Here is a 17,058-nt window from a genome sequence, read left to right as displayed (position 1 = left end):
GACAAAAAAGTAGCTTGTCAGGGCGGCTACAATTAGCGTTTATTCTGCAGCAATTATATATAAAAAATAGCAAACACACAGACAAAAACACACATACACTCACACATATAAAATAACAACACGTCGCCATAGTAGAATTGCTTTTATTAAAAGCTTCTAAATAGTAAGAAACACATGAAAAGAAACACAGTCAGCCTAATTATTGTAGGAAATAACAACAAAAAGAAAGGAAAATAATAAGGCAACAGGTAACACCTAACCATACGAGTGAACAATTAAATCATTTCGAGCAAAAATAAACGGTAAAGGTATAAAATGGGGAAACGAAAGACGAAAACTCAGCATCCATCATACCAACGCTGAACCAAGCTTATGCGCAATAAAAGCTAAACGACACGAAAATACCAAACACACAACGCAAATGAAAGAGAAAGAGAATGCTACAATGTCTCGCAAAACACGGTATAGCTTTATTGTCCCATTTTCTTATAGGAAGTAGTAGGCAGATAAACGTAGGCGTTGACATTTTCAATACGAATGGAAACGAACCCAAGACGAGAAACGACGCCACTATATTGAGTGCATGAGTTCGGAGGAAACTCCAATCGGAAGAATGATTGGAACATTTTGTCTTCTTTTATTAGACTTGCGTAGTGTTTGTGTTCTTGTGTTATTTTTTGCACCCCTAAATGGAAGTGAAAAGTCACTAGGCTCGTAATTTAGTCGCTTTCAATAATTAGTAGATTCTGGTGCACCCGATCGAAGGCTGATCGTTAAGGATGCACTTTCCTTCATTGGGTGGTAGGCGTTGGAAAACAAGACTAGAACAAATCTGATAGCATAGTTTCATTTTTTATCCGTTACGTGTATTGTGTTTTAAACATTCCAAGCCGATTCCGTAGTGATTCAATTGATTATACACCGACATACCGGCAACATCCACAAACACACAAACACACATGTAGAACGCGCCATTTAACGATATTAAATTATACATATATATTTACTCTTATATACTCATTAGTTAATATTATACATGCATATATATATATATATGAATATATATACATATGTAGGGCAAGGAGGAAGGACCGGAAGTCTAGTGATTAATAGCCTCATGAAGCAATAAAAACATATTTTTAAAATTCAAAACACTGAAATTGTTGTTTGTGTTTCCTTTTCTTTTCGCCGAAACTGTCCCAAACTCGTACCACCGTGAGGTAAGTAGAAGCATTTTAAAGCCTTATCCTGTCTTTGTGATTAAACCCCCCATCTCAAGTTGCTTCGATTTTTAATGAAATCACTCATCTTAAATTAACACTCGCTTGCCACAAAACGCTTCAATTTTGCACTATCCAGCCAAAAAAAAACAAATACATGCACACCCTTCACAGTGACAAGTATAACGGAGGGAAATAAAGACACGGCAGAGAGCAGTCAAAAAAAAAACACGGGCCTGACTTTTCACAATACCTTTTTAAGCCCGGCGGTAATCGCACATGTCAGGAATAATTAATCCCCCCTCCACCATGCTGTTGGCAACACCTCTCCTGACGCCGGGACGTCAGAACAAAACAGGGGACGCAAAAAAGGGACAAAAGACACCGTGGCCTTTCCCTTGCCCGGTTTCTATCCACCCAGCACTTTATACGGCATAAAAAACAACTTGTAGAAATATTGCCAAAAATATTGACCACCGTGTTACGCCACCGTGTGTGGTGGCCGCGCCCAGCCCAGAAGCAGCTGGTAAACATTTTTCCAGGATAATATTTTCAAGGGTCCATTGATCGCTGCCAGCGGCAAACGGTATAAAAATAATCAAGCAAAACTGCTGAACCTGAGTGTGGCAAAAAAAGGGCGAGAAAATTAAAACCGAAATATTAACAACGGCATCCTTACCGCACACACGGGGCGTATTTTTTTTTTTTTTTTGCTTGTTTGGGTCGTACAAGTTTGCATACGTCAGCGCATTGCAAACCCGTTACAGGGTCTACAGCAATCCATCCGAATGGCCGGGGAATAAATAGAACACTGTCAACCCCCGGTTTCGCACAGTGCAAAACAAAAAGAAAACAACAAAATATAAATAGGAAACAACCCCCGAAATAAAGCGGCATCCGGAAGTGCGCGGGTGCATTTTGCTGCACACTGCACGCGAATGCACCCGTCGGCAGCAGCGAACCGTATTTCGGCAGTCGGTGCGCAGGAAGGGTGCAACAATAAATTAATAAACATAATGGTTGTCAAATTCATCAACATAAATTTAATAATTTCAATAAATTACGCAAACACACACACACATACCCGGGTAGTGTAATGGGTTAACAGAAAGTGAATGCGTATTTGTGGTTTTAACAAAGGCTCACAAATGCACCCTCCGGTCAGTCGCGCAGTTTTTGGATGCTTTTACCAGCTAACCATAAATACAATTCTCGATTAAAAAAAAAAACTCCGCGCATCGAATTTTCCACTACGTAATGCTGGCACGTAGCATCGGGCATCGTGAGGGTACTGTTTGTCCACCAATGGTTTGTCCACCACCATCATCCTTGCGAACCATTTTGCCATCTTTATCACGTCCGTTCGATTTTATTTCGGGCCGACCGTTCGTCACCCATCACGGTCGACCGGAAATGGTAGAGTTCGGTCGGTTATTTTTTGGCTTATTTTTCTTTTAAACCCATACTACGTGTGTAATGTGTGTCAGTTGGTGGTGGGACCGAGTAAACACAGTACGGTGGAGTCTGTAAAGGTAGCGCGTAGGTTGGATGCGAAATCGAATCACTTGTTTTTTTGTTGTCCCCTCAGTGGAATGTGGTATTGATGGTGGACATAGCATGTGCATGGTTATTTGCTTGATTGTTTACACCCGTCCATCGCTTTCTATTGTTTTTTTTTGTGTTAATTCTAGCATAACACAACTTGTTAATACTAAAAAAATATTAAATTCCTTAAAGCTTTAAAAAAAACTATAAAACTGTACACAGTATAACATAAGTACACGAATGCATTGCATACATTTAGGCGCCATGAACCATAGAACAAACTGGAAATGACATAATGCCATGTTTTTTTTTTGTTTTTATTTTATCTTAATTGCATCACCGTCAATCAATTTTTAAGACATTTAAATCTTTCATATCATACAATAAAATTAGATTTTTCCTTCAATTCATACCTTTGATGAAATGACATAGGACATACAGTGAACCCTCTCTTATTTGAGAGGCGATGGGACTGTCGAATAAGAGGGGTTTTCAAATTACAGAGGTTTAAAGTGAATGAAAGGTCCATACAAACAAGAAAGAGACAGAACATTTAGTTTCCAGCCTTAACTGTTGCTATAGGAAACTGCGAACAGAATCGCTAATTTGAGCATACATCTTTCAATAACCATGGCAACACCGTACTCAAATAAGAGGGACACAGATTTCAGAGGTTTTTCAAATTAGAGAAACAAAAATGTACTGGAAATCAAGGGACTGTGCAAAATGTTCAAATACGAGAGGTTTTTCAAATTGGAGAGGTGTCAAATAAGAGAGGGTTCACTGTACTTCGACGAAAGTATAACTTTAGGCGCACTATTATTTTAATTATTTATTTATTTAATTATTTAATTATTTTTAGTAATGATTATCACAGAACAGCAATGCAATCTATTCTGACATCATTATGTACCTCCTTTTATTACACTTGCTTTGACTAATCTTTCCACCCTGAAGCATGCCAGCGTGACAGATCATGTCTTCGACTCCGTCTCAAGTGCCTGATATCGATATGAAAAGAAACCCCCACCCCTTGTTGCGGTTGTTGAGAAGGGGATTTTTCTTACAACTACTTAACCACAGTGACACACTTCAGGCACATCTCGGCGATGTCGATTGGCGAACAGCTCGAGCACTTTGAGTGATACTTCACTCTTCACACTGCGCCAACTCTGGGAAATCGCAATAGTTGACCACCGGATTCCAGTGCAACCCGGAAGGGCACGTCTGCTCCAGCTCAACACCGTACGGATCGCAGATGTAATACTTCCCACAGTCAGTTTCGTGCGGAATGTACACCATATGGTCGGGATCGTATTCGGGCGGACAGTTGGGTGACGGTTTGGGAGCGGGTTCAGTGTTGGGCGTCACACCCGGTGCGCACTGTGCCTGCGAAGGGTAGTCGCACTGCTTCTGGGAGTCATTCCACAGCAACCCGGGTGGACACTTGCTGACGACGGGCGTTCCGTGGTTGCAGATCAGGAACTTGTCACAATCGGTGGGATGTGCTAGCAGGACGGGCGGCTGCTCTGGATCGTCCTGCGGTGGGCAGCGATCGTCGGCAAGCACGGCAGCTGCCAACAGTAGTAGCAAACTGGCAGAAACTAGATGGTTGGGATAGCACAAGAAAGGACGTTTTGTTACAGCGCGGCCGTATTTCAACTGTTTTGTTTTACCTTCTATTACCTTTCATTTTATTTCGGTTAGATTGTACTGGCAAAGGCGTTTCACTCTGTACTGCACTCACTGGCCAGTGCAGCCTGTCCTTTTTATTGCGATGCTTCGGTGCGATGATAACAACGGATAATCTGAAGTGGATGAGTGGTGCTGGACACATTTCAATCGAATGATGAACCTCTCAGAACTGTTTACATTAGCAATCCGTCGTTCATTCATGCTTATGGATAAGTAAAGCCTTGTCGACATTTGAAGTCTACTAAGTTGCACACCCTGACTACTCGTGAGAAAATGTGACGCTCTCGCAAAGCTCTGGATTGATTCAATTAAATATTACATTAAAAATACAAAAATATCAAATGTTCCCGCGACCACACTAATGAATACCATAGTGCAGAATATCACACAAACCCCCACGCACGTGACGCATTCTCGGTCCAACGATCACAACCGACAACCGGGAGGTTCGATTTTATATCACCGCCGACTCCATCCACCGCTGTGACGGGATTTTATGGTCACATTACCAGGGTCCGGATGGCCATCGATGGTGGGATAAATGTGTGAAGACAAAAAAAACACTCCCGCATCGAACGAAGAACCGCGAAGGGTGCAATAATCATGAACTGTAACTGACAGTATGCAAAACGTGGTGCAAATGCACCGACAGTTTCTTCGCTTCGGGTCAGGGCTTTTCTCGGTAGGGGGGGGGGGGGGTGGAGGAGTCGTCTCCTTTGCACGTTCGATTTGGTGATTCGTTAATTCCGGTCATGTTTGGACGTCATGCGGTTTTGGTGATAATAAAATCGACCAAAAAACCAACGCCATTCGACCATCATCGACGCTGTGCTGATGGCGACTGGGATGAATTCTTCCACCAAAATGATTTTTTTTTAGTTCTATCCACCCATCTTTGTCTCTTTTTCTCTCTGTTTGATGCGCTTTAAATGGCGCCAAAAACTATTCATCCATCTGGCCGGCAAGTGTCAGCATGGTGATTTGTTCTGTTTTATTTTCTTCCCCTATCGGCGATTGACACGCGCTTGAGATGAGAAACGATCCCAAGTCGCCGCGGACGGTTTGGTTGGGAAGTGTTTTATGATCCACAGCTATCTACGATCACAACAATTCCAAAAAAGAGGACTTAAATCTATCCAAAATCGTACGATAATAAGCTATACGACACGTGACACTATCCTGATGTTTGCATACATTTTCTTATCCAAAAACTTGCTCCGAAACTAACTTGAAACACGAAAAATATTTTAGAGCCTTTGTGTTAAGATATTGAAAACAAAATATTGCCAACATGCCGCGGAGTGTGTTGAAGAGCTCTTGAGTACGAAGAATTGAACACCACGAGCCTTTTAAGCGTGTCCCACTTGCACTTTAAATCACTTCGTACGAATGTCAATAATTAATATAAACGATGACTCAAGGTTTTAGATACTTGAAATCATATTAAGCGCCATTAGGATTAACTCCACCGTAAATAAAGAGACTCTGCACAAGCCTGAATGGTGCAATAGATAGATTATGAATTCTCGCACAAATTGAATTATTCTATTCTAATTATCCACAGGCTTACAACTTCAGAGCTTTTATGCATTTTTAACTGTCGTCCTCGACACAGGAATTCCCGCCCATTAAGTCGAACGTTCAAATGTACACCGAAAAAGGGCACTTCCGGATTACATTCCCAGTCACTGTAAGGAATGTGCTTAAAATTTACCTCCATTTCCCAATTTTTCCAACTCACGCTCTTGGGATGGTTAAGCGTTTGCCAGAAGCAGGAAAGGATGCTACTCTCGCTTAAACCAAATCGAGTAAATAAACTCAAACATACAGTGCTCAGTAATCGTCACCCGAGTGTCGTGGCAGTGGCAAACAAGCTTCCCACCCACCGCACACGAACGAGTCCAATTTTAACAACATTTTTATGCATTCCCAACCTGTACACACAAACACCGCATGTGTCATGGAGCGACACACACACACAAACACACAGCACACTAGACCAAAAATGAAAAGTTTGAACTCCGATCCGCTGTGGAAGCGTGGTCCCGTCGACCACGTGCTCTTGATGACAGTTGACAAACTGTTTCTCCACATATCCCCGGCGTACCGATCCGGGGGTGCACCAGTTGGACGGAGGATAAAATTTATGTAGCTTTGCTCCGTGCAGCGGTGGGGCGATGCCGGGAAACGATCATAGCTTTATGATGGCCGGGCTGGTTGGATGGGTTGTGCTGACAAACATCACCAGCCCTTTGGAACGACGACGACGACGACGACGACGTCGGACGGGAACGGGGGATGTGTGTTTGTTCCGTTTACGAGCCCCAGTTGTAAGCGTGCATGCTGCATTAGTGGATTAGTGGAAGGCTAACTGAGGCGCTCTTTTATTTGCACCGAGATGTAAATGGCATATAAAGCTGCAGCTGTGCAAAAAGTGCAGGAAACAAATCACAATTCAGAAGGAAGCTTCGTTTCCCTCAGCTTCACAGCGCTTTACGGCGCGTCTCGGATCGGCACACCGTCGTCTTGTTATCAGTGTCAGTTGTGGTTGAAGTGTTTCATAGAAGCGGGGGTTAGTGAATTAAAACTAGCCAAGCACTGTTTAGATGGTTAAATGGGTATTTTTTTTCTTCAGCTGGATTTTTGGATTACAATAACTGCATTGGATGAACCGTGCTGCTTATCCTCACTAAGTGTAAAAGCCACCGTCGTCGTAACATGGGTCCCCTATATATCCAGATTTATTCCAGAGTGTTCCTTCCAGCGTACCTCAGTGTAGCAATCTATTGCTCCAATATTGCTCCTGTTTTGTATAAAAAGACTCCTAAAGCTTGTTTGAATTTCGATCATTTTGCCCAGAATAGGACAGACAAAGTATGAGAATTTTCCCTTTTAAAAGCGTTTGAATTGATGCTCAAGATGAAAGATCACTTATCAAATGAAATCAAAAAGTTAAATTTAGCATGAGAACTGACCACGATATTTCCAAAAAAAACTTAAGCATAGTTTACGGACGAAACGTTCAAAGAGCCTACTGTGCCGAGGATCTAAGCGTCTTTCTAGATGCTAGACTCTCATTGGAGGAACAGCTGGACATGGACTGGTGATCAACATGACACGCGAGCTTCGTGTTCCTATTTTTGTATCAAAACGATGTACTGCGCACTCACCAGTTCTTTGCTGGAGTACGTTATCACCGCGTGATGATCCGCATCTACTCTGGACTACTAGAGTCCATCCAAAGAACGGCAACATGCTTCGAGTGACTGGAATCAGCGTCTCGATTGTGAGACTTAGTGTTTGCTGACTACCCTTCAGTCCTGAAGCTTTTATGACACCCGCAATACCTTTGACCTGTATGTGCTGCCTATTAAATGCTTTAGACGACCTAAAACAAACCCGGAATGACGGCAGCACAATTGACTGTACACGTATATATGTTCGGAATGCGTCCAATCTTAGCCATTTATGAAACGTTTGGTTTGTTTTACAATAATTTTACTAACAAACATTAAGCATTAAAACGACGGTACACATTGTGCCTCGTACGGATAGTCACACAGCTTCCGGGAGTCATTCCAATGCAACCCGGGCGGACACTTGCTAACAACCGGTACACCATGGCTGCAGATCAGGAACTTATCACAATCGGTGGGATGTGGCATCAGCACGGGCGGAAGCTCTGGATCGTCGTGCGGTGGGCAGCGATCGTCAGCTAGCACTGAACCCACCAAAAGCAACAATGCGCATAGCACAACTATTATGTAGGAAGACAGAAAGGAAACAACAAGAATAAAGTACGATCTTTAGACACACTGGAAACCCGTTTGATTTAATTCTCGTTTGTACCTTTCATGCTGATAGTGTTTAACTGTCTCGAATTGGCTCCTGCTAAGACGTACCGTTCCGTACTGCACCTGTCCAATGTTCCGGTGATTCCCTTTTATGAGGGCGCTTCAACCACTGATAAAGCGACTAATCTGAAGTGGCCACACTACGAAACCTGGTAACGATTCTCCGACGTAACTGTGTACATTAACAATCAGCCGGGCAGTATATTTACTGATGGCTATTAGTAGCTTAGAGTAGTTATTTCTTTCTCCATCAAGCTTGTTTTGGGGGACAAACTCTCCTTAAAAATTGTAACTCAATCAACACTTACACCGGGTGCTCGTCAGTACTTCCTTCCAGTATCCAGTTACTCGTTCTGTTCAGCAATTTCTATTGTTTATCCGTCACGCACTCTACTCGCCGTAATCCTGCGATTCATTCGATTTTACGAACTGCAAATTTGGCCATTTATTTAAAGTGTCTTCATCAGCAGGATGCGCCCCAGAATGTGTCACCATCGACCGTTGTGTGAAACGGTGCATAATCCTCCTTCAGTTCGATTCATATTCATATTAGTGTAATCATAATCATCAGACACCGTTTTTCCTCCCCTTGTCCCACCCACCGCATTTAACTCCATCAATGAAAAAAGCAGACGTTTTCCGATAGGCCTGCACGCGGGTGGCACACACACACACACACACAAGCCATTTATCGTTACGATTATGGTTATGGGCGTTTATAAAGTCTCACATGGACACATCCTGTGTTCCGCACCTTCACACCCCGGAGACCGGGGATGAGGAGACCACTCCAAAAATTCAGACCAAGCCGACGGACATGATACCACTTCATTGATCGTGGCCGACAGCAGCCGCCTATCGGGGACGGTCGAGAGGAGATTGGCATCGATGCACGCCCCGGGCATAGTGATGACATCATGGCTGTGGAGTGATTATTTTAGCCGTAACAAATTGACGTCATATGCAAAGGGTAGCATAAGTGAAATGGAAATAGAGGAAAGGAACTGGTGAAGTGTAAAGCTTGTGGGGTCATTTTCTATCGGCGTGGTAATGGGATGTATAATCATCACATTTTTTTTAAAGAATTTAATTGAATGGTATACAAGGTGTAAATTATTTGTTTCGGCTTTGTTGCAGCTTATGACCTATCAAATAGTAATGCAGTTCAGTCAGAATTTAGGTTAATTTGACCAGGTTACAGGACAGTGCAACGTTGTTCTCAGGTGCTCTTTAAATCCACGTCGAAACTGCTTCTGGCTCTCTAATGGCCGTACAACTGATACTGAGGTCATACAGATCTTGGAACTGATCACGAAACCTTATCAGTTCTGAAGCATATCCTGAACGAGTATTTAAACTGACCCTGAATCCATACCGAACCTAAACTGATCCTGAACCCATCCTAGATCTAATCCTATTACCCATATAATTCCTTAAACTGATCATAACGCTCTATCAATCCAGGAACTGATACACAAACCCGCACCGGTAATTGATGCTGAACTCATTTAAGACCTGAAACTTATTTTGACCCTATAGTGATCCTGGAACTAAGCCTAAGCCCATATTGCTTCTGAAACTGATATTAATAACGATCATTAATAACGAATTGTCCCAGAACCCATACAGATTTTGGAAATGATTCTAATCATATACCGATCCTGGAACCAATACCAAGCCCCTACAGCTTCTGGAATCGATCCTAAATCTGTATAGGTTCTGTAACTGATTTTGCTCTTATACCAATTCTGAAACTGATCCATAACCGATACCGGTTATAGAACTGTTGCCGAACCCATCCCGCACTTGGAAATGATCCTGAACCCATATCCTATAAACGCATTCACAACCTATATTGGTCCTGGAAATGCTTCTATACCCATCCTGCTCTAAGGATTGCTCCCGAATCTATAATAGTCCTGGAACTGGTCCAGATATTATACTGATCCTGAAAATAATCCTCAATCATTACTAGCCTTGGGATTATTTCTGACAAACATCTCCTGGAATATATCCTGACACCAGACCGATCCTTGAACTGATCTCGATCCCATAACGGACTTGAGAATGGCCCTGAACCCATTGCGGTACTAAAGCTTATCCTACCTATTTTATTCCAGTGCGAGAACATAACCTGTACCAGTCGCAGTCAAATAACGAATCGCAAACCTGTCCCGATCGAGGAATCGACACATAACTTTAATCTTCGTACGTTCGTAAGCATTCCCGGCAGCGCAGGATATTTTTAATTTTTGAAGGTGAACCGTAAAGGTATACGATAGCAATATTGGACAAGAAATTTAAATAATAATCTGAAACGCAGTAATTCGGATGGGAAAAGTCGTTTCTGGGCTGTATTATCCAAAGGAACATATTTAATGCGTTAAAGCTTTTCTCTCCTGTAAACAATCAGGATTTATTTTATCTTTTTCCTTGAGAATATTACAATTAAACAAGTAATGTACAGGAGGAACAGCTTTCACGATTAAACTTAATGCTTAAAACCAATCATTGTAATTCTACGGAATGAGTAACAAAGCTTACCCCTCAACCAAATGCCGCTGTCATGATGCTTCACTCATCATCCGAATCAAAGTCCATCTGACGAGCCTTTGTGGCGGCCGGTTTTCTGGACGATGTTCTGGTGGCCACACTGGCAATACTGCCGTTGTTACTCGTCTGCGAGGCAAACAATGAACTAATCGACGTTTGCGACCGAGAACGGCTCGCACCGGCTCCAGTAGTTGTGGTTACCGCCGCTACCGTTGCCTTGCTAGCGCCACGTGCACCTCCACGTGAACCTCTTCCACCACGCGCACCACCGCCCCGTGCACCACGGGCGGGTTTCGCAGCGGTCGTATCCATTGTACCCTTGCCCGTCGTCGCATCGTTGTTCTCTGCCTCATCGTCCAGATCACGAAAGCGCCTCAACGGATCGACCGCGTCCTGCTGCTTCGATCGTGTATCCAGCATGTGGAGCACCTTCTCGTGTATCTCCGGGTCGGCCGCCGGGAACCCGGGCAGCGCTTCACAGATACCCTCCTCGCTGAGATTGTCCTGTGCGCGCAGAAACTCGAGCGCTTTGTCCTCGTAAAACTTGATAATCTTCTCGCCCGCCACATCGTCCTCGTAGTCCACCATCCGGCGGCAGAGTTCGGTCATGCTGCGAGGGAACAGCACCTCCAGCTGGTTCATCTCGTCCGCCTCGCGGAAATACCGATCGACGATCTCCTCCGCCCGCTGGGCACGCTGTTCGCGCTGGTTCCGGTACGCTTCCTGCAGCGCAGCCTTATCCAGCATCTTGCCCAGCTCGTCCTTTACAATCGCTTTGGGTTTCTTCTTAAAAATGACCATGTCCTGCGGGTTTGCTACCCGCCCGTGATAGCGAAACCCGAACCGGATTGCGTTAAACTGTTGCTCCACCTCGGTAAGCACCAGCCGGAGCCGGATGAGCGGAAGCTTCGGTTGCCGGGCGTACCCCGACTGCTGCTGCTTGGCACGCTCTATCATCGCCTCGATACGCTCGGTAGCAAAGGCCTGGACCCGCTGCTGCACGTCCCCCTCGTCCAGCGCCAGCTCCTCCTGCACCGTGGCCAGATCGATCGATTCAAACACGAACGGGCGTACCGATTTCAGCGGTATCGGATCCATCCGGAACAGGCCCTTGTGAATGCTGAGCAATCCGCAGCACTTCGGTATCGCTTCGCCCTCGGACAGTGACGTCGCCACGGTCGAGCCGGGCTGGCTGACATAAAACTTTTTGGCCGCGTTCTCCTCCGGCTCGATGCGGCAGTCGTGCTCGTGGCCCCAGATGATCAGGTCCAGAAACTGGGGCAGCGAGCTTTCGGGCAGATAATTTTTCGGCCCCCGTTCCGCCCGATTCTGGTGCAGTACCATGATGCTGAAAAAGCCGGGCTCATCCGGCTTCTCTATGAACACTTTCGCATCGTCCAGCAGGCGGCACAGCCGCGCATCGCTCATGTAGCTCAGCCCGTACAGTGCCAGCTTCGTTTCGCCCTTGCGCAGCAGTATCGGCCGAATGTCGATCTTGCTCAGGTCGGTCCATTTGCCAAAGTAGTTCACGTACCCGTTGGTGCTGAGCAGATTCATCGAGCTGACGCGCCCGGCACCGCCCGAATCGTCGTGGTTGCCGTGGATGGAAAACACCGGTATCGCGATGTTCATGTTCGGATCCTCGTAGTTCACCGTGTGGCTTAGCGATTCCAGAAAGTTGTCGTTCTGATCACTCAAAAACTCCAACCGAATCGGTTTGTCGCCGAGTGTGTACGTCTTCAGCAGCCGAAAGCAGCGGTCCAGCGTGTTGGTGGACGGGTTTGCCACATGGAACAGATCGCCACCGAGCAGTATCGCGTCCACGTCATTTTCCAGCGCGTGCTGCAGCACTTCTTCAAAGGCGATGAAGCTATCATCCCCTGGAAGGAACAAGTACGTTACATGGACATTCCTGTACGCCGCGGAACAGCGCCACCAGCGATGCTTACCTCGTATAGGATCTTTCTCATTGTATCCTAAATGTATATCACTAGCCACCAAGATTTTTATTGTGTCGTCCGGATTAATGTCCGTAGATTGTGTGGTGCTTTCGGACATTTTCGAGCGTAAATTTGGCGTGCGTAGTTTTGAAACACCGACCAGCCGGGAAAGTGCGTGTTTTGGTTTTGGTGGCCTTCGTTCCAGCTGTCAAACCATTTCGCGGGTTTATCGTCCTCCTATTCCCAAACAGCATTTTTCATCGTCAGCTGCGCTTAATCAAAACCAAGGTTGATATGTTCAAGGTAATTTGAGCTACAATTTGAAAGAAATTAAATTTAACCGTTGGGTGAAATGTTGATAACCGAAAGAAATTATATGAACTTCTCGTGAAAATAGGTAGCTCAACTTGTCTGAGAAGATTTTTCTCCTTTGGCTCTATTCCATATATTCCGTAAGATCAATCGATCAATCACTAACGTTGGAAATATACGAACCGAGATTATCGCGGTACCATGAAAATCCCATGTAAATTGGACTGTCAATTTAGTTATAAAATCTGACAGGTGGGAGAGATAAACGCGGTTCGTGTATGGAATCATCCGAGGTTTGGTGACGATTCAATGTTCCAAGATGAAATTGTTTTTATCGATTCAATCAAACTATTTATTTCAAATAGTTTAATATAAAAATTTTTTTTCGGCACGAGTTTTCAAATAAATTTACCAAAAAAGCAAAAATAATCGGTTCATGCTACCAAGAAAAACTTTGCAACACCAAAGTTGGTATCTTTCATTAACATCTGGCACGATTGAAGAGGTGGGAGATTTGACATCTCAACTATTCTACAATTGTTATAAACAAGGCGGGAATTTTGCGGTACCGCAACAATCCCGGTTCGTGAATTTCCAACCTAATGTTCGTATAATTTTGCAAGTAGGCGTAGTTTTAGCCACTTTTTGAGCTTTAAGTTTTTAGCCACGTGTAATTATTTCATATGATTCTGACTGAATATTCCCAAATAGCCAGAATTGCTTAAGCAGCTCATTTTGGCACGCTAAAGATCGCTGCTCTAATTCGCCTTTTGCAGTAGATAAACAGCATCAAAGTTCTATGTGGGTCTTTCAAACAGCGCCTAAGCAGCTTCCTTATGCCACGATTCCAGGGATTATTTTTCTGTGTGTTTTATTTTCAAGCAAGCGTCATCGATGAAATAAACAACAAGATTTGTTTCGTTTAAACACATATGTATATTTTTAAAACTTTTGTATTGATGAATTACACAAAATTTTACACAATTTACTGATAATTCACAATCACTTCACTCAATATTCCTTCTTTAATTAACTTATCTAACTTGTACAGCAGCAATGAGATGATTGACGGCGTCTCTCTTTGACACTTTGACAAGATCCACCTTGTACCGATGCCATGCATTAAAAAGCTATAAAGTTCCACCAAGTTCGATACACACTCTTAACAAGCCTTAAAGTTCTATCATGAACCCTACACATAGTGCTAATCAGCCGCAAAGTTCCAAAGAGTACCATGTGGCTGTTAAAAAGCTCCATAGTTCCGCAAAGTACCGTCTATCTCTTAATCAGCCACAAAGTACGACATCGGAACGATTTTTCGTTAAACAGCCCTAAATCAGCTATAAAGTACGAGCTGGCTATTTGGGTTGCCACTTTCTGAAATAGTTTATAACATTCGATCAAAACGGCATTTATTTGATTTTTTACAATTGATTTGTAAAATGAGTATAATTTTCTAAAAGAATTGTCAAATTTAAAAACCACCTATCTCCAAATCCTCATATAAGAGGTACCGTGTATCTCGTGTATCGTCTGTACATGTGTTTTGATGTTGTAAAAAGAGATCTTAAAATTTCAAAAATAGAAAAATAATTAAAGTTTAAATTTTATGCTTCTTCCTGATTTGCTCCACAAAAATTGTTTTAATGATAGAGTGGTTTAAATTCATTGCATGTGTTTGATAAAAAAAAGAACAACGAAAATGATTGATAACCCGTGTAATAAAAGCATAGCAAATGTTTGCATTTTTTTTTATTTGCTGTATTATTTCTCCAGATCTTCGTGTGACCTTCGTGTAGTCCCCCTTAATACTGAGCTACTCGGCCTCTACCTATTTTTGAGCAATCGACCAGCTGTCACCGTAGCGACGGCTCGTGTAGATAAACCCTACGGTCGTGCCTTGCTGGGATTAAACCAACCGGCATTGCAAAGGCATCGGTAGCAACAACACCGGTTCCGCGTTTATCCGCAAAACGACCGCCAGCCAGACCGGGACAGTTCCTCCCTACCGATACAGCACCAGTCCGTGCGCCCGTGAGCGATGCCGCTAATCATCCCGAGCGAAGTTTGGCACCCGGGAAGAGAATAGACGCGAAGAGTGTGTGCGTGTATGTTAGTGCGTATGTTGGAAAGTTGTGTGTGCAGAGTAGCAATCATCCAAACCCCGCAAAAGTCCCGTCCGCTTGCACGGCCACCGTTGGTGTTCATTTGCTGTGCGCGCTCGTTAGTTTTTAGATGCAGTGAAGTGTTGTTATTTTGGTGAGATATAGTTAGCATTTAAGTCCTGCATACGGTCGCACATCGCTCGTTGCCATTGGGTGTCGTTACGCGGAGAGGTAGCAGAAACAACAGCAGGAGCAGGCAGCATGAGCCACTCGAGAAATTATAACTACTACGAGGTAAGCAAAGCGAACGCACCCCAACCCAACCAGTCGATGGTATCTGTGGTGCCCTGTAGCTAATACCGTTCCGTCTGTCCGCACTTTGCAGCCCTCGAGGTCCCGCAGCCGGGAACGCAGCTATCGTCGAGAGTATCGCGACGATTCGGAACGCTACAATCCAGGCACATCGGAGTCGGGCCGCACACCGGCCGATTACGGTGGCTCGTCGTCCAGTTACCGCAGAAGCTCGCACCATCGAAGTTCACACTCCACCGCACACTACCACGACCCACCGGCCTCCTCGTCGGCATCCGGCGGGGCGCACGAGTGTTCGTCACACAGCGGCAGCTCGTCCGGCAAGGTCGTGCTGGCCGTGTTCAATCTCAGCGTGTACACCACCGAGGCGGAACTGTACGACACGTTTTCCAAGTTTGGTCCACTGCGAAAGACGACCGTGGTGCTGGATGCAAAGGTTGGTATGGCATGGCCTACTGCTTACGATGCGAATGCTCCCACCGCATGCTTACCTAGCCGGGAATGTAAAGCCTTGCTCCCGGTCTAAGTTGGCGCGCGGTAGAGAGTCCCATGCTGGAAAGTTTACGGATGAAATGCGTCCAAACAGTAGCATTCTCATTAAAGGCCTTTCCGGACAGCCATGCTTCATCGAGCTAGATTCCCATGGTACGGGGCAGTTGTATTTAATTTTTAAACTGCCATCTCATTTTCTAGACGGGACGCTCACGCGGATTCGGCTTCGTGTACTTCGAGAGCGCGGAAGATGCCAAGGTGGCCCACGACCAAGCGAACGGCATTGAGATCGGGGACCGGCGGATACGGGTGGACTTTTCCGCCACCAACAAACCGCACGATCCGACCCCGGGCGTCTACTACGGCAAGGTGTCCCATCCCAAGACCGGATACGGCGGCCATTCTTCCCACGGTATGGCCAGCTCGCACGGCTACCACCATTGCAGGGCGTGCGAGGTGGAAGCGCGGGAACGCGAGCGATGGGAACGGGACGCGAGATCAAGGTACGGGACTTTCTTTCCCTATTTTTTTTGTCTTGTTTTTTTTTAAAGGTTCTCATCCATTTGTGGGAATGCATGCTAAACGAGAATTTTGCATTAATTTTGCAGGGAGCATTACTACTACTACGACAGCTATTCCGGTCACGACCGCAGTCGCAACCGTTCCATGACGGGCCGGTCTGGCAGGAGCAGCGATTACTATCGCGGCGGAACCAGCATTCGCTGACAGTGGTGGACTTCCTCCAACCATGCACCCATCGCTGCTGGTTGAATCGTCAAGGAAATGGGACTACAAAAGAAACGCAGCATAAGGAGACAGGAAAGAGGGAAAGAGAGAAAGTGAGAGACCGAATGAGAGCAGTGTGCGGGCAAGTTGTGTCCCTCTGTGTTTGCATATTGTTACGTCGCGGTGCGCACAATAAGGATAAGGAGGATTGTTAAGAGAGTAAAGCCTAGCCAAAAAGGGACAGAACCGGAATCTTGCACCCCGCGTAATGATATTATGGGATGCTGCGTCTGCGTGAGATGCG

The 17,058-nt window shown here is 44.8% G+C and overlaps 4 protein-coding genes across 4 annotated transcripts; 1 reads left to right on the top strand and 3 right to left on the bottom strand.

The window, feature by feature from the left end:
• Nucleotides 1-3,584: 3,584 nt before the first annotated feature.
• Nucleotides 3,585-4,512, bottom strand: LOC121593074 (peritrophin-1). Its single transcript, XM_041915124.1, has 2 exons — nucleotides 4,452-4,512; nucleotides 3,585-4,369 (listed from the first exon to the last, which is right to left on the bottom strand). The coding sequence occupies exons 1-2, from the start codon at nucleotides 4,456-4,458 to the stop codon at nucleotides 3,915-3,917; spliced, it is 462 nt and encodes a 153-aa protein (XP_041771058.1). The 5' UTR covers nucleotides 4,459-4,512; the 3' UTR covers nucleotides 3,585-3,914.
• Nucleotides 4,513-7,941: 3,429 nt separating this feature from the next.
• Nucleotides 7,942-8,413, bottom strand: LOC121593724 (peritrophin-1-like). The gene is made up of 2 exons (XM_041916371.1): nucleotides 8,310-8,413; nucleotides 7,942-8,217 (listed from the first exon to the last, which is right to left on the bottom strand). The coding sequence occupies exons 1-2, from the start codon at nucleotides 8,314-8,316 to the stop codon at nucleotides 7,979-7,981; spliced, it is 246 nt and encodes an 81-aa protein (XP_041772305.1). The 5' UTR covers nucleotides 8,317-8,413; the 3' UTR covers nucleotides 7,942-7,978.
• Nucleotides 8,414-10,590: 2,177 nt separating this feature from the next.
• On the bottom strand, nucleotides 10,591-13,015 carry LOC121594143 (double-strand break repair protein MRE11). The gene is made up of 2 exons (XM_041917151.1): nucleotides 12,817-13,015; nucleotides 10,591-12,747 (listed from the first exon to the last, which is right to left on the bottom strand). The coding sequence occupies exons 1-2, from the start codon at nucleotides 12,923-12,925 to the stop codon at nucleotides 10,889-10,891; spliced, it is 1,968 nt and encodes a 655-aa protein (XP_041773085.1). The 5' UTR covers nucleotides 12,926-13,015; the 3' UTR covers nucleotides 10,591-10,888.
• Nucleotides 13,016-15,005: 1,990 nt separating this feature from the next.
• Nucleotides 15,006-16,804, top strand: LOC121594498 (transformer-2 protein homolog alpha-like). Its single transcript, XM_041917802.1, has 4 exons — nucleotides 15,006-15,518; nucleotides 15,610-15,972; nucleotides 16,230-16,531; nucleotides 16,637-16,804. The coding sequence occupies exons 1-4, from the start codon at nucleotides 15,486-15,488 to the stop codon at nucleotides 16,752-16,754; spliced, it is 816 nt and encodes a 271-aa protein (XP_041773736.1). The 5' UTR covers nucleotides 15,006-15,485; the 3' UTR covers nucleotides 16,755-16,804.
• Nucleotides 16,805-17,058: the final 254 nt, after the last annotated feature.

This window comes from Anopheles merus, chromosome 2L (assembly GCF_017562075.2).
Source record: "Anopheles merus strain MAF chromosome 2L, AmerM5.1, whole genome shotgun sequence".
NCBI lineage: Eukaryota > Metazoa > Arthropoda > Insecta > Diptera > Culicidae > Anopheles > Anopheles merus.
The sequence above is the reverse complement of the archived record's forward strand: the minus strand, read 5'-3'. Positions and strand labels throughout refer to the sequence as shown.

Excerpts from the sequence above, each read along its gene's own strand:
- LOC121594143 (XM_041917151.1), bottom strand. The coding sequence starts at position 12,925 with ATGTCCGAAAGCACCACACAATCTACGGACATTAATCCGGACGACACA. Across the intron at positions 12,748-12,816 it reads TGAGAAAGATCCTATACGAG|GGGATGATAGCTTCATCGCC; the intron begins GTAAGCATCGCT and ends TGTTCCTTCCAG.
- LOC121594498 (XM_041917802.1), top strand. The coding sequence starts at position 15,486 with ATGAGCCACTCGAGAAATTATAACTACTACGAG. Across the intron at positions 15,519-15,609 it reads GAAATTATAACTACTACGAG|CCCTCGAGGTCCCGCAGCCG; the intron begins GTAAGCAAAGCG and ends CGCACTTTGCAG. Across the intron at positions 16,532-16,636 it reads GAACGGGACGCGAGATCAAG|GGAGCATTACTACTACTACG; the intron begins GTACGGGACTTT and ends TTAATTTTGCAG.